This window comes from Neolamprologus brichardi, chromosome 6, assembly GCF_056152115.1.
Source record: "Neolamprologus brichardi isolate AB-2024 chromosome 6, ASM5615211v1, whole genome shotgun sequence".
In the NCBI taxonomy this organism is placed as follows: Eukaryota; Metazoa; Chordata; class Actinopteri; order Cichliformes; family Cichlidae; genus Neolamprologus; species Neolamprologus brichardi.
In genome coordinates, this window is record NC_142109.1 from 17,567,144 (window position 1) to 17,583,204 (window position 16,061).

The following is a 16,061-nucleotide window of genomic DNA, read 5'->3' on the forward strand; positions in this document are numbered from 1 at the left end:
ACCCCCGAGTCATTCTAACTACCAGAAATCTCGAAGCACAGGTCGAGGGGGCGGTGTGGCAGCAATTTTTCACACCAGTCTATTAATTAATGAAAGACCAAGACAGACTTTTAATTCATTTGAAAGCCTGATGCTTAACATTATCCACCCCAGCTGTGAAACTCAGAAACCAGTCTTACTTGTTATCATCTATCGTCCACCTGGGCCTTACACAGAGTTTCTGTCTGATTTCTCAGACTTTATATCTGATTTAGTTCTGAGCTCAGATAAAATAATTATTGTGGGTGATTTTAACATCCATGTAGATGCTAAAAATGACAGCCTCAACATGGCATTTAATCTGTTGTTAGACTCAATTGGTTTCTCTCAAAATGTAAAAGAACCCACCCACCACTTTAATCACACTCTAGATCTGGTTTTAACATATGGCATAGAAACTGAACATTTAACAGTGTTTCCTGAAAACCCTCTCCTGTCTGATCATTTCTTGATAAAATTTACATTTACAATAATTGATTACGCAGCAGTGGAGAGTGGACTTTATCAAAGTAGATGTCTTTCTGAAAGCGCTGTAACTAAGTTTAAGAATATAATCCAGCCACTGTTATCATCGTCAATGCCCTGTACCAACACAGAGCAGAGCAGCTATCTGAACGCTACCCCAACAGAGGTCGATTATCTTGTTAATAATTTCACCTCCTCACTACGTACGACTCTGGATACTGTAGCTCCAGTGAAAACTAAGGTCTCTAATCAGAAGTACATGACCCCGTGGTATAATTCTCAAACACGTACCCTCAAGCAGACGACTCGTAATCTGGAGAGGAAATGGCGTGTCACAAATTTAGAGGATCATCATTTAGCCTGGAGAAATAGTTTGTTGCTTTATAAGAAAGCCCTCCGCAAAGCCAGAACAGCTTACTATTCGTCACTGATTGAAGAAAATAAGAACAACCCCAGGTTTCTCTTCAGCACTGTAGCCAGGCTGACAAAAAGCCAGAGCTCTTTTGAGCCAACCATCCCTTTAACGTTAACTAGTGATGACTTCATGAACTTCTTCACAAATAAAATTTTTATCATTAGAGAAAAAATTACCAATAATCATCCCACAGATGTAATATTATCTACAGCTACTTGTAGTTCCATTGATGTTAAGTTAGACTCTTTTTTTCCAATTGATCTTTCTGAGTTAACGTCAATAATTACTTCCTCCAAACCATCAACGTGTCTTTTAGACCCCATTCCTACAAAACTGCTCAAAGAAGTTCTGCCATTGATTAATTCTTCGATCTTATATATGATCAACCTATCTCTAATAATCGGCTATGTACCACAGGCCTTCAAGGTGGCTGCAGTTAAACCTTTACTCAAAAAGCCATCTCTAGACCCAGCAGTCTTAGCTAATTATAGGCCAATCTCCAACCTTCCTTTCATATCAAAAATCCTTGAAAGAGTAGTTGTCAAACAGCTAACAGATCATCTGCAGAGGAATGGTTTATTTGAAGAGTTTCAGTCAGGTTTCAGAGCTCATCACAGCACAGAAACAGCTTTAGTGAAGGTTACAAATGATCTTCTTATGGCCTCTGACAGTGGACTCATCTCTGTGCTTGTCCTTCTTGACCTTAGTGCAGCATTCGATACTGTTGACCATAATATTCTATTAGAGCGATTAGAACATGCTGTAGGTATTACAGGTATTGCACTGCAGTGGTTTGTATCATATCTATCTAATAGACTCCAATTTGTGCATGTAAATGGAGAGTCCTCTTCACACACTGAGGTTAATTATGGAGTTCCACAGGGTTCAGTGCTAGGACCAATTCTGTTTACATTATACATGCTTCCCCTAGGCAGCATCATTAGAAGACATAGCATACATTTTCACTGCTATGCAGATGACACCCAGCTCTATCTGTCCATGAAGCCAGATAACACACACCAATTAGTTAAACTGCAGGAATGTCTTAAAGACATAAAGACTTGGATGGCCACTAACTTTCTGCTTCTCAACTCAGATAAAACTGAGGTCATTGTACTCGGCGCTGAAAAGCTTAGAAATTTGGTATCTAACCAGATTCTTACTCTGGATGGCATTACCTTGGCCTCCAGTAACACTGTGAGGAACCTTGGAGTCATTTTTGACCAGGATATGTCCTTCAACGCACATATTAAACAAATATGTAAGACTGCGTTCTTCCATTTGCGCAACATCTCTAAAATTAGAAATATCCTGTCTCAGAGTGATGCTGAAAAACTAGTTCATGCATTTATTACTTCCAGGCTGGACTACTGCAATTCATTATTATCAGGATGTCCAAAAAACTCACTGAAAAGCCTTCAGTTAATCCAAAATGCTGCAGCAAGAGTACTGACAGGGACTAGAAAGAGAGAGCATATTTCTCCTGTTTTGGCTTCCCTTCATTGGCTTCCTGTTAAATCCAGAATTGAATTCAAAATCCTGCTCCTCACATACAAGGTCTTAAATAATCAGGCCCCATCTTATCTTAATGACCTTGTAGTACCATATCACCCTATTAGAGCACTTCGCTCTCGCTCTGCAGGCCTACTTGTTGTTCCTAGAGTATTTAAAAGTAGAATGGGAGGGAGAGCCTTCAGTTTTCAGGCCCCTCTTCTGTGGAACCAGCTTCCAGTTTGGATTCGGGAGACAGACACTATCTCTACTTTTAAGATTAGGCTTAAAACTTTCCTTTTTGCTAAAGCATATAGTTAGGGCTGGACCAGGTGACCCTGAATCCTCCCTTAGTTATGCTGCAATAGATGTAGGCTGCCGGGGGATTCCCATGATGCATTGAGTTTTTCCTTTCCAGTCACCTTTCTCACTCACTATGTATTAACAGACCTCTCTGTATTGAATCGTATCTGTTATTAATCTCTGTCTCTCTTCCACAGCATGTCTTTATCCTGTCTTCCTTCTCTCACCCCAACCGGTCGCAGCAGATGGCCGCCCCTCCCTGAGCCTGGTTCTGCCGGAGGTTTCTTCCTGTTAAAAGGGAGTTTTTCCTTCCCACTGTCGCCAAAGTGCTTGCTCATAGGGGGTCATATGATTGTTGGGCTTTTCTCTGTATCTATGAAGCGCCTTGAGGCGACATTTGTTGTGATTTGGCGCTATATAAATAAAATTGAATTGAATTGAATTGAATTGTAGCTATACGCTGCGACCCGAACCCAGAATTACATTACAGTTATACACGCTATACTTCAACAAACTCCTTCCAAGGATTTAATTGGATTAACCTCATATTTTTGAGTCCTTGGCCACGCTAAATTGCAAAGCTTTCCAGTTTTTCTTAAACAGTGACTCTGTGCTGCCATGGTGAATTTCAATCAACTTTGCCATGGCACTTTAATTTGCTGTAATTAACACGCATGTTGTTGAATATGGCTTAAATAATTTGGCTGCTTGACATGTTTGCCAGAGTTTCATACAGAAGCCCTTCCTGACACAACCGCAAAGGGGGATTTGTGTCTCCAACTGGAATTAAACAGCTGACCTTTCATTTGCCAAGCAAACATGTAAATGACTACACTACGGAGGAAATGTTTAGCAACCTAGTGGCAACGGGGAAAGGATGTTTTACATGCTGATGCACCAATTCGAGCAGGTTTTTGGGAGCCTTAAGGAGTAGATGTTATTTTATTGTGAAAACTGTGAGTGTAGATGAGACCCTGATGGGAAGCCAAATTTGGCATTGATTAAGTTTGGCACAGCTTAAAAACTGACATGAAGGTGGGTTGCAAAGGAGGTTGCAGCAGAAGCAGCAATTGTGAGCAGAATAAGGTAATGTAAATAATGTAAATGCATAAGATTTGCCAGCAGGATACGTAGAGGAGTGATTAGCCTGCCTGAAAATCCACTGACTACGGAAGTCATACAAGTACCCCTGGCTAATAATGATACTGCACACCCATCCCCTGCACTCACTTTTTCTGTTTTAAAATAATGATTCCCTTTCATATTTTTGCTTGAAGTCTGTCCTCTCCCACACAAGTCCCCAACCGCTCACCATCAAAGTCAATGTTGCCATCTTTGTTGAGGTCAATGTCACTGAGGATCTCCTCCAGCTCGCCTTTCTTCAGCTTCTCCCCGAGGAGGTTTTTCATGCCCTCCCTCAACTCATCAAGTGTGATCTTTCCATCGCCATCACAGTCAAACTGTAGCAGGTAGGGTTAAGAGCAAGAGGGTCGGAGCACAAACATGCAGTGAGCGAAGAAAGACGAATAATTAGACCATAGGTGAAGAGAACTGAAAGCCACGCAAAGAACAAAAAGAAAAAATTAAATTACAAATTTGTTAGATAATGATGAAATCAAGCACTGGATACAGAACAACAATACAAGGAATAATAAGCAGAAGAGAAACAATAAAAGTTGAAATTGAGTTTTGCATCGAGTATGTGGATGCAGATTGGCTGCGTGAGCTCCCTGGGAGTTTGAAAACAGCTTGAATGTGCAGATGGTTCAGCGCTGACTCATGAAAAGTTAGTAGTTGAGAAAGGCTTTTGAAGAGACTCTAAGTTAGAATGAGCTGAAATGATTTCTCATTTGTTCAGCCTGAGTTTTGAAGCTCTCTATTCAGAAAAGGTGAGAGCTAATGTCCTATTCTCCACAAATTGATTCAAACACCAGAGCTGGAATTTCTGGTTTCTGACAGCAATGGTAATGAGTCAAAGGCGAAACAGAGGAGTCATTCATAACATACACCCAGGCCCACGAGTGGATAACAATATGTATTTTTGCAGTTTTCCCTGCATACACCGACAGTGAATTTGAATTCAAACATCAAAATCTGTCTGAAGTTTAACCACGGGAGTTTAACAAAATCATAACATTAACCGTTTAGAAATCAGCCCTCTGGAGTCAACAGACCCACCGGCCCATCCAAATCACCAGTTTAAGATGACTTCGCAGCCTCCCTGAGTCTCCTGTGTCCAAAGCGCAGACTTCAAACTTTAAACCAGTTTTTAACCCTAACAGTGCAGTTATGTGGACTTTACTGACAGTTTGATGCATAAAAGTCCCATAGCACAAAACAGATTGAAGCGATGGTTATTTAATGTCTGTCTTGCCTTCTTTTCTTGAGTCAGTGGGTTTTACCTTTGTGTATTTACATTCACATCCACCTTTTCCAGAGGGTTTTTGACTTGGTTGAATGTCATGAAGGCTTTTTGTAATAATTGAAATAATTCTGTGATCATCCACTTTGATTGTTTTCTGTGGTCTTTGTTGTAGCTGAGCTGCCCAGTACATTCATTCATCTCTCTCACAGTTTCTCAAGAACAGTTTCTTCCCAAAGGCCATAACCAACTTTAACTCATACACACACCGATAACACAGTCCCACCCCTTCATTTTCCCTTTTCCCTCTATAAACCACCACTGTGCAATAACCCGAACTGTATATACAGAACACTATTTATTTACACATTTAGTTTTTTACACCAGATTGTATATTTGTACATTTTACATATATTTATTTCTGTTAATACTGTCCATATGTATATAGTGCTGCAGAACATTTGTATTTTTCAGCATAATTGAATCATTTGGAATCAACTCCAGATCTTTAATCTGCTTAATTTGTCATGACATGAAATGACCAATAAATTTTAAGCATCTGAAAATGGGGGAACTATCACTAAAAATGTCTTTAACTCATAAAGAATTAATACAATACTTTTGGTAAATTCAAGAGATTTGGGAGGCAAAACTACAAGAATTATATTGTTGTCCAAAATGTTATGGGCTTGGCTGCAAACTATATGTTATTTGGCATTTGAATGTATCCGCATACTGTATTTATTAAAAAGCTTCAAAAATAATTTCCAAATGGCAGCTCATGTCCAATTTCTCTCTTGCTTTTCATAACAGAGAAAAAAGAGCGAGAAAAAAAAACAGGAGGCTAAATTTACAACACAGATAAATGAATCTCACTGGCCTGATGTACACTCTGATGTGTTCTCAGTTGAAATCATTAAGAGCACATTATCAGTGCTGTCTGTTTTGTGGTACCCATTAAAAACCTATCATTCTGTAATGTGGTAATGGGATGAACCCAGGTGTGCAAAGCTGTGCTTACAAATAACATCATCAACATCATCGCGTTTGTTTTGCTCAGTCACAACCGACGTCACACGAGGGCCCTGAGCCGCTGTTGTACCTGCTTCTGTGTTCGTGTCAAAGGAAACGACTCAATAAATATTTCCCACGTCAACGAGGCACCGCAGCATTTCAAGGCAACTCCGCTGAGAACAATTTTACAGGTGGCATGAAGAAGTGTATTTAGAGTATAAGCTGTGGGTCTGTGGACAGCGCAAACCATAAAAATCTCATCGATAGAGATATTGTTCTTTCTCCCTTTTCTTCTGTATTCTTACATAGAAAGCCCTCTTCCCTCCGCCTTTATTACCTGTAAGAGTCACACAGTTCTTGGCAATCTTTAAAGAAAGGTCGCACACTTCAAAAAACTGTCAGCACTGGGTCTAATTTACTTGCTTAAAGAAATATTTTTTTACACTTTCTGGCTGGAGACCTTTTTACCTGTTTGAAGGCACAGCGGAGCTCTTTCAGCCCGACCATATGAGCTGTCTCAGCCACCATCCTCGGCCCCATTAGCTCACAGAAATCATCAAAGTCTACATGACCACCCCCTGTAGGAAGACAGAGGACAGACACACATTCACGTGGACACACACATTCAGAGATATGCACAGAAAGACTGTCAAGAGTTACTTTGTGTGCTTTCCTTGTGAGGCTACGGTGCACATACACTGTTCAAAAAAAGCTGGGAACGAGGAAGGAAAATACATCAGATCAATGGGGAAGAAAATCATGCTGGATATCTATACTGACAGAGACTGGGTGATGTGTTGGGAATGAAAGGATGCCACATCGTTTGCTGGAAATGAAAATGATCGACCCACATCCAGACAGCCCAAAAATCAAAGTAGAAACATGACGTGGCAAGCTAGTCCATTTTGACCAAATTTCATTGCTGGATGGACTAAAACAGACTGAAGCAGTCCCAGAGGTATTCAAATGGATTTAGGTTAGCCAAATATGGGTACCAGTTAATGGTATCAACTCGTTCATGCTCCAGGAACTATCTGCATACTCTCGCCACATAAAGTCAGGCATTGTCGGAGGAACGATGGGACCCAATCCACCAGTCTAAAAATTGGTCTAAGGATGTCATTCTGATACCTAATGGTAGTCAGGGTGCTGGTGCCTGTAGAGGTCTGTGCGTCCCTCGATGCATATGTGTCATATGACCATAAGACCATCACTGACCCCCCACCAAACTGGTCATGCTGAACAACTTTACAGGAACTATAATGTTCTCCCCGGCTTCTCCAGACCCTCTCCCATTTGGCACATTTAATTTTTTTAACAGTGTAGGTGTAGGGTGAGCAGTGTAGGGCAATGTGTTTGGCTTTAAGGCCCGCTGCTAGAGACTCGGTGGCTTTAACTTAAAATCAGTCTTCATTTAGCTCTGTTTTAGGCTGACCTGACTGACCAGCCTGCCAAAGATGGTGCACATTTGGAAAGCATGTCCAATTTAAAACCAGCATTAGTCCTCATCACCTGCTCTGATTAGATGACCACGTGGTGCTAGGTTCACCCCCACTTTCTAGTGAAAAGTGGACATTTGCTGTAATTTTCACTTATGGCTGGTCTATGGACTGGAGTCTGATGTTGAGTGAAAGGGAAATAACTTGTTCAAACAAAGCTACAGCTCCAACAGGATACTTCTCCATGTATGGCAGTTTGAAAAAATAAAAAATCCACACAGACAGAGACTGGAAACTTGGCTTTAGCACTGTAAGCCAATTACAGACATACATTTCAGCCAAACTCTTTTTAATCCTCTTTACCAGCAGTAGCATGCTTCAGTGTCCTGTCTTCTGACTATCACCAAGTTCCTGCTCATAGAGGATCATCTAATTTTGTTTTTTTTCTCTGCATTATTGTAGTGCCCTTACCTTAAGTTGACAGTTGTTGTGATTTGGCACTATATAGTCTATCTAGTCACGCTTCCTGTTTTTTTCCCTTTTTTGTTCAGTCTGTTCCAGTCTCCTCTCAGTTTTGCCATCTGTCTGAGGTCTGGGTTTTTGTCTTCTGTCTGCAAAAAGCTTGCGTGTCTTTGTCCAGGTCTCAGTGCCAGTCCTGTCTCTTGTCCCTGAGTCTGTTCTCTCTGTATTTGTTTACGTGTCTGTGTCAGAGTCCAGCCCATGTTCTGTTACATCCTGTTTTCTTTTGGTAGCCTGTGTCTCGTGTGCGTTATGTTCAGTTTTGCTCCCCGTGTCTCATTAGTCTATGATTAATTTTCAGCCATCTCCACATCTGTTGCCTGTTACCTCAATATCCTCTGTGCATGTATATATTGTCTCAGTCTTCCCTTCATTTGTACAACCACACTTCCATTAGATAAGAACTATAGCCAGAAATAATGGGAGGAGAAATAACCTTTAAAAGAGCTATATGTTCTATAAAAAAAAGTTTTCCCACAAATGTCTGAAAAAGAAAAAAGATTTTATTTTATTAAACATTTAACTGACCTGACAGGTTGAGGGAGCATGTGTTACAGTTTAGGTGGTGCAACCTCAAAAGCGTGAAACTGGATTTAAAATAAGAACGCTGAACTGAACTGAGTCAGATGATCAGATGATCAGGAACACGTCTGCTTTGTACACAGGAGCCTGCGCATGGAGCCCTTCATATGTAAAATCATGTCATAAAAAATAAAAATGAACACAATTCAATTTAGTTTTATTCATAAAGCGCCACATCACAACAATAGTCTCCTCAAGCTGTTGCACTGTTAAGTAAAGACCCGACAATATTGGAGACAAACAATAACCAACAACCCCCTACGAGTAAGGGCTTTGGCAACAGTAGGAAGGAGAAACTCCCTTTTAACAGAAAGAAACCTCCAACAGAGCCAAGAGGGGAGAAAGACAGGGCAAAAGGCACAAGAACAAGGGTTCAGGGTCACCGGATCCACCCCTAACTATATGCTTTATTAAAAAGTAAAGTTTTAAATCGAATCTTAAACATAGGAAGCATGTCTGTCTCCCATATCCAAACTGGGAGCTGTTTCCACAGAAAACGGGCCTGAGGGGTCTGCCTGCCATTCTACTTTTAAATATCCAAGGAACCACAAGTAAGCCTGCAGTCTGAGAGCAAAGCGCTCACCAGGGTGATATGGTATTACGAGATCTTTAAGATAAGATGGGGCCTGATTAATCAAGACCTTGTATGCGAGGATTCTGGGTTGAAAATACTGAACTGAAAGGGATCACTGCTGGCTAGTTTTTGTTTGGGGCTTTGCTCCTGCATTTTGGACCAGTTGAAGACAGACAAAGAAGGACTTGGGAATGCAGGTAAAGACTGAATTACATTAAAAGAGACAGGAGGAAATTTTCTAATAGAATTTACCAAGAGTTCCAAGTTATTAGCCAATAGTATTAGTTTGACCTTTTTTAGTATTTCTTAGATAAAAGAAGCAAGACTGCTTGAGCTTAGAGAAATGAGATTATAGTTAAAATGCTGGTCAAAGGAATATGTCTGTGAAGGTTCTCAGTCATCCAGGTCATTGTGGTCTAAGGAGCTTGGAAAGAAAAGCGTCTGGACTTCTTTAGGTTGCTTGAAGACGTTTCACCTCTCACCCAAGAAGCTTCTTCAGTTCTAGGGTCAAATGGTGGAGAGTCCCAGATTTAAACCTAGTGGGAGTATCCCCCCAAAGAGGGACAAAAGGACCCCCTGATGATCCTCTACCTAATCACATTCTCTCCAAGCACGACATCCCAGTGCATTTCAGACCCAGCAACACACTCAGACAAAAACTGGTTCACCCGAAAGACAAAACTCCTAAACACAAACTTAACAATGTGGTGTATGCTGTACAGTGCAGCGAGGAATGCCCAGACCTCTACATCGGAGAGACCAAACAGCCACTTCACAAGCGTATGGCACAACATAGAAGAGCCACCTCCACAGGACAAGACTCAGCTGTCCATCTGCATCTAAAGGACAAAGGACACTTTTTCGAGGATGCCAATGTTCACATTTTGGCCAGAGAGGACAGATGGTTTGAAAGAGGAGTGAAAGAAGCCATTTATGTCCACTGTGAGCGACCATCTTTGAACAGAGGCGGTGGCTTACGACACCAACTGTCTGCCATCTATAATCCAGTTTTGAGATCCCTGATTGTGAACCACACTCGTTTTCACACCTTGGCTCATGTGATTAGGTAGAGCATCATCAGGGGGTCCTTTTGTCCCTCTTTGGGGGGATACTCCCACTAGGTTTAAATCTGGGACTCTCCACCATTTGACCCTAGAGCTGAAGAAGCTTCTCAGGATGAGAGGTGAAACGTCTTCAAGCAACTTAAAGAAGTCCAGACGCTTTTCTTTCCAAGCTCCTTAGACTGGTCAAAGGAAGATCTGTTTTCGCTCATCTTCCAGCTTTCCTGGCTGTTCGGGTTGCTGTTCTATTCTTTACGTCACCTCCACTTTCTCACTCTGTCAAACTCAGTGGTGGCATCATTACTCTAGTCCAACCATTTTCTTGCCCACCCTCTCCGAGCCAATCAGCCTCCATTCTGTGTGCTTTAAATCTCATTGCTCTTCTGTCATTCTGCCTTTCAGACTTGCATTCGTGCTACCCGCCCCATCCAAGCCTCCATCATCATCTTCACCACCTTTAGACTTCAAGGAATCCTGTCTTATATCTATCATTTCTGACTGTGACCATTCACCTGAGTCTAATCACCAGGTAGGTTTTATTTAAATTCTGTATCTCAATAAATCATGTTCATTTTTATTTCCTCAAATGATCTTTCCTTATTAAGGTATATTGATACGGAACAGCTGAGACCCACACTATCAACCAATCCAAAACCGCAGACATTTTTACTTGATAGCATGGCTGTTTTAAGAGACCTGGATACAAAGCTGTAGCTGTCCAATGTATTTTTCCCAGAGACCACAATATTTACAGAAGTGTATAGCTGGCCTAACGTAATTTAAGTTATGAAAATTTTTACGAACATCCTCGATGCATGGATGCTGCTGTGCGTTCAGCCTTGTGTGCTCACTCTGTTGACTTCCTCAGCCAGTTTGATTGCTCTCCATGGTAAATATCAAAACAGACTGATACAGTGGGATGGCTCGTGTTATTAGTTCGACAAAAGACAGGCTTATTTGATAGTGTGGACCAGTAGGCTTTGCCTTCTTTCATTATCTGGATCTTGTTGGACGGAAAAGGCTCTTTCAATAAAGCCACGTGGTCATTTTGTGGTTCAAAAATTTAATCAGTACTCTGAGTCTGCTGAGAGAGAGAATCACAACAAACTGACCGGATGGGAAACACTCTAATTGATGCTGAATCATGAGGCTAATGGATAAAACCGCTGCCTACCACAATAGCAGGAGCTGGATTTTTACATAAAACCTACTTTTAGCAATTAATTCTCTGATTTTCGGGTTGGTAGAGGATTTTCATGCTTGCCTCAAGGTAAAGTATGTTTTTTGGCTGACTGGCTTTACCCTTGTGAAGCAGCAGTCTGGGGGATTCCTGACACAGCCTTGAAGAATTTCTGAGCCTTAAGTGGGTCAGTCTGAGATCACAGGGCTGAGGAAACTCCACCAAAAGCCTTAGGAGATTACGATTATTTTTAATTGATAGCGTAATAGTTGTTCTCGAAAAAAAAGTGGATGAATTTCATAATCAATCTAGAGGGATTACACTACAGAGGACGAGCTTAGAATATCTAAAAGTTGACAGCACCTTAGTGATCACACCAAAGCCACACTCAACACAAAGTATGAGACTTGGCATAAAATATAACACACAGCTGCCACCTCTAAAGGCCTGGCGTGCTCAATATTTCTCTTAAGGTTTTCCTTTTAGCTACAGATGGAAAATGTTTCTCTACACTGTGTGAGGCATCACTTTATCCATTTTCTGGTTCTTGTTATATACGGATGTGCAAAGCTTCACATGTGAGTCACCCTTTTCATGGCTGCAGTTTTACACCTTGTGACAGTAGTGATTAAAGCGCGAGGCATTTTTTCCCCTTTACACGTTTAGCTGTATTTGCTGCACGAGTTTTAGTTCACTTTTTGCAGGGGTGCACATTAGATGGAGATATTCATGAGAGAGAGGTTAACGTTGCCACAACAATATCCTTGTTGGTGTCATTCTAAGAATCTAATCAGGATATTATTTACACTGGGGACACCAGCTGAACGTAATTTACTATCTGGTATAGGAGAGGAAGCCAGCTGCACTCTGGTCCCCGAGGATCACAGCTGAAAAAAAAAACAGCTTTATTGGATCAGGTGTGGTGACGTTGCTACTGACTCACAGTCAGTATTATTCTTATTATCTATTAGGACAAAAGTAATGGCCCACCCACATATTACATCTACAGGAGCTGCTAAGCCATGGAAACCATGTCATGAAGCTCATGGCACACAGTCTTTGTGCTGATCTTAATGACAGAGGAGGTTTGGAGCTCTGTAGTAATTGAGTCAGCAGAGCGTTGCCGACTTTTACACACTATCCAAGGACCTGGCTGTGTAACTTTACATGGTCTGCTACTGACACATGGTCTTGAAATAGCTTCCACTTCCAGTTGATTGTGGGGTATTTAGGAAATTCACTAAATGCCTGCTTACAGAGATGACATCCGGTTACTTTACTGCTCAGTAAAAGAAACCCATTCTTTCACAAATGTTTGTAAAGACAGACTGCGTGGACTGGAAACACCTGAATTCAAAGATTAAGAGGTGTGGGCTAATACGTTTGTCCATATGGTGCATCTTTTCATTCATTCATTCATTCATTCATTCATATTTTTCTGGTTGCTCTGCACTGAGTCACACTAGTATTTTAAAATAATTACAGAGGCAAGACTATTTTTAAAGCAGCTACATACAAATACAGAAATAAATATCAAAGTTTTCTGCCGTAATGATATTGAGTCATCCAATTTTGCAATAAAAACACTTACATAATATGTTTTTTTTAACAATAAAAGCAAGAAAACTGTGTCTCTGTGGAAATATGTAATGCATTTTTTCTCATTGTTTTGGTGTCTGCGTTTGTTTGACAGCAGCTGGAAGGCTGAGCTTTGGTTGTGAACATCAACAGGGGAAAAAGAAAGAAAGAGCAAGGAGCATGGTGGTATTTTAATGGACCGAAATGACATTTGCTGGTAAATGTGTGTCCTTTAATGATCTGTAGCTGATCTGACATTAGCGCTTCACTTTTCCTAGTAAAGATTGAACTGTTTGTTTGGTCACTTGTGCAGGCAAAGGTGAAGGTAAGATAAGACGGATACTTTCATGTGGGTTGTTATTGTTCGTTGTAAGTGGTTCTTGTGCATTTTATCAGTTTGCTGCTTGGTATTATTGTACAGTGCATAAAACATGAAGCATACTCTACCAGGAGTCACCCCACAGCTCTAAAAACTAACTTAAACTTGGTCGAGCTATATTGCTGTCATCAGAAATGAATGTTACCTCAGATCATGGTTTAGAGGATTAACGTTTCCTTCCTCACTGCATCTTTTTTCTTGCCTTTCACGTGCATTCAGTGGGAGCCAGTTAAAACTCAAGAAAAACACACATCATCAAAGTGAATGCAATTAATTGAATTGTTATACATATTATGTTGTGTTATTGCATATAAATATGATGTTCTATTTATAGGAGAATAATTATGATGCTTCTTATTTATGGAGAAATATAATCTGCTCAAATAATGCCATACACAAACATGAAAACAAGAGTTCTCATGATGTGCAGGTGTGCTGATATTGGGCTTCAAAGCATACAATAGTAAATATTATGATAATCCTAATAATTGCAGATAGTAGCATGATCTGTGTGAAAAATCCTGTCCGTCCACTGAATTTTGCGTATAGTCTTAATAGAACCCTTTAGATTTTCTGAACAAAGTTGTTTTGACATCGGGTAGGTGTTACAGTTCGCTTCACTCCAGGCTATGGCAAAATTCTAGCTGCAAAGATGATTCACCTTAAACTTTCAACACTTACCACACACATATCTGCTTCTCGATCGTTCAGAAAAGAAGGCAGAGGCAAACAACATTAAGGGCAGCGGGAGAAAGATTAAGTGTAAACACACACTTCTACATGTAGACTAACACTCGTACAGCCCCAGCACCTGCAGCGTGAGGACCATTAATCAGCTTGCTAAAACGTCTTGAATGTCCCCAACTCCAAAGGCAAACATGAGGTCCTCAAGGACTCACAGGAAAGAACACAAGCACGTGGGTTTGTGCAGACACACGACTCACACATTCACACCTGCACTCTACTGAAAGATCCATCAATTATGCACGCGTGCTTTAGCCTCTTAGGGAGAAATGGGTCCTTATAGATGCACACTGCCAGATAAATACTTACATTTCATCTTGATTTGCTGGATGATCTCAATGAGCTCCATCTCTGTAGGCATGTAGCCCATGGTCCTCATGCAGTCTGCGATGTCTTTGTAATGGATGAAGCCATCCGCATCATAGTCAAATTCCTTAAAGGCCTCCTGAAGCTCTGACAGACACATAAACAAATTCCATCGATTGCAGCAAACCGTAAAGTTGGGTTTTCCCAAGAGTCAAGCATGCATGCACACACCCACACACACAGTGTGCAGATACAAGCAGAAATCTGAGCTTTAGTGTGTGATAGGTGTGTGTTTAAAGGTACGTGTCTATGATTCTGGAGACAAATGTTGCATTTTGTACAAAAGTTATTGTACAAAATGCAAAGTTATTGCACTTTCAAGGAGATTCTGGCAATATGGTGGGAATGTGACACTGATGAACTAATGGTGAAAAGGATATTTTGAGGATCTCCTCAATCCAACAGACAGATCTTCCATCAAGGAAAGAGAGTCTGTGGAGTGTGTGCTTTCATACCTCAGAATCCTCCAGCCAAAATAGACAGTACGACCCAGAATGAGTGACTGAGTCTATTGACTGAAACTATTCTGTAAAGTGTTTACAGAGGTCAGGACAGAGAGTCATTTTCCTTTAGGCTTCTATAGGATTTTTTGCCACTTGTTATCGACATCTGCTGGCCTTCAGATAGAATGCAGGTTTAAGGCACTTGTACACTGGCTTAATTTTTCCAACATGCAGGTAGGCCTAGTTTCGCACTGTTTAATGTAGAGCCTGCTGACTAGATCACTGTCTGGGAAACTAGCTCTTAATGTAGGTTAAATGTGTACGACTTTGGTACAAAGAATTGATCATTTGTTGCCTGTTTCCAGCAGGGATTACTGAACAAAGGGCAGCACATCTGAAGTAAAAAAACTATAAAACATAAATAAATAAATGTATTCTGAGGTGTAGCCCAAACTTGGAATGCATGTTAAATAATAGTCTTCCTCTTTGGTGTCAGTGTGGTGACACAGAGTTTAAGCAATATTGAAACACATCTCTCACTCCCGGGTTGTCACATATGGATGTTTAAAAAGGAAGCACATGACATCAGATTTATAGCACAGAGAAACCATCATTTTTCAGCATGAATCTTGTGAAAAATAATTAAACCCAAACCACGATCTTTTGCTAAACCTGACAAAATTGTGATATACTTCACCACCAGTTCAATCTCGAAAATGTGCATTTTTTAGAGGTCGACTCGGTGCCTGAAGCTGCAGCAGCCCCAGCACCATAACACGGACACTGTATCTTTTTACTAGCCGGGATAACATTCTCATTTTAGGTTTGACAGCATGTCTAGTATTTAATGGCAGATGGCTTGAATGTAAATTGAGGCTGCGGTTTGGGGAAGGCCTCCGAGGGGACTGGTGGTGCTTCCCATGCTGGGCATATTCCCAAAGAAGGCATCCCCCGGAAGCAAAAATGACTGTGCATTACAAAGGTCAAACACTGTTGCAAAAATACAACTGGTAGGAATGCTTGGAACCAGCAGACTGGGAGGAAAAATTGCTGTGTCCAGGGAGGAATGAACATCATTTGGTTGTAAAGAAGGAGCTTGAGGTGTAA

At 40.9% G+C, this 16,061-nt stretch overlaps 1 protein-coding gene across 2 annotated transcripts in view; it reads right to left on the reverse strand.

Annotated features, from left to right (window-relative positions):
- The window catches only part of cabp4 (calcium binding protein 4), a 30,033-nt gene that overhangs the window by 3,498 nt on the left and 10,474 nt on the right, over positions 1–16,061 (reverse strand). The window contains exons 5-7 of one of the 2 annotated variants that reach the window (XM_006787194.2): positions 14,455–14,598; positions 6,558–6,667; positions 4,026–4,173 (exon numbers count right to left, since the gene is read on the reverse strand). In XM_006787194.2, the coding sequence (XP_006787257.1) occupies positions 4,026–4,173; positions 6,558–6,667; positions 14,455–14,598 (402 nt within the window). Of the gene's footprint in view, positions 1–3,166; positions 4,174–6,557; positions 6,668–14,454; positions 14,599–16,061 lie in introns of those variants that run through there. The other variant, XM_087841758.1, reaches the window with a different exon arrangement.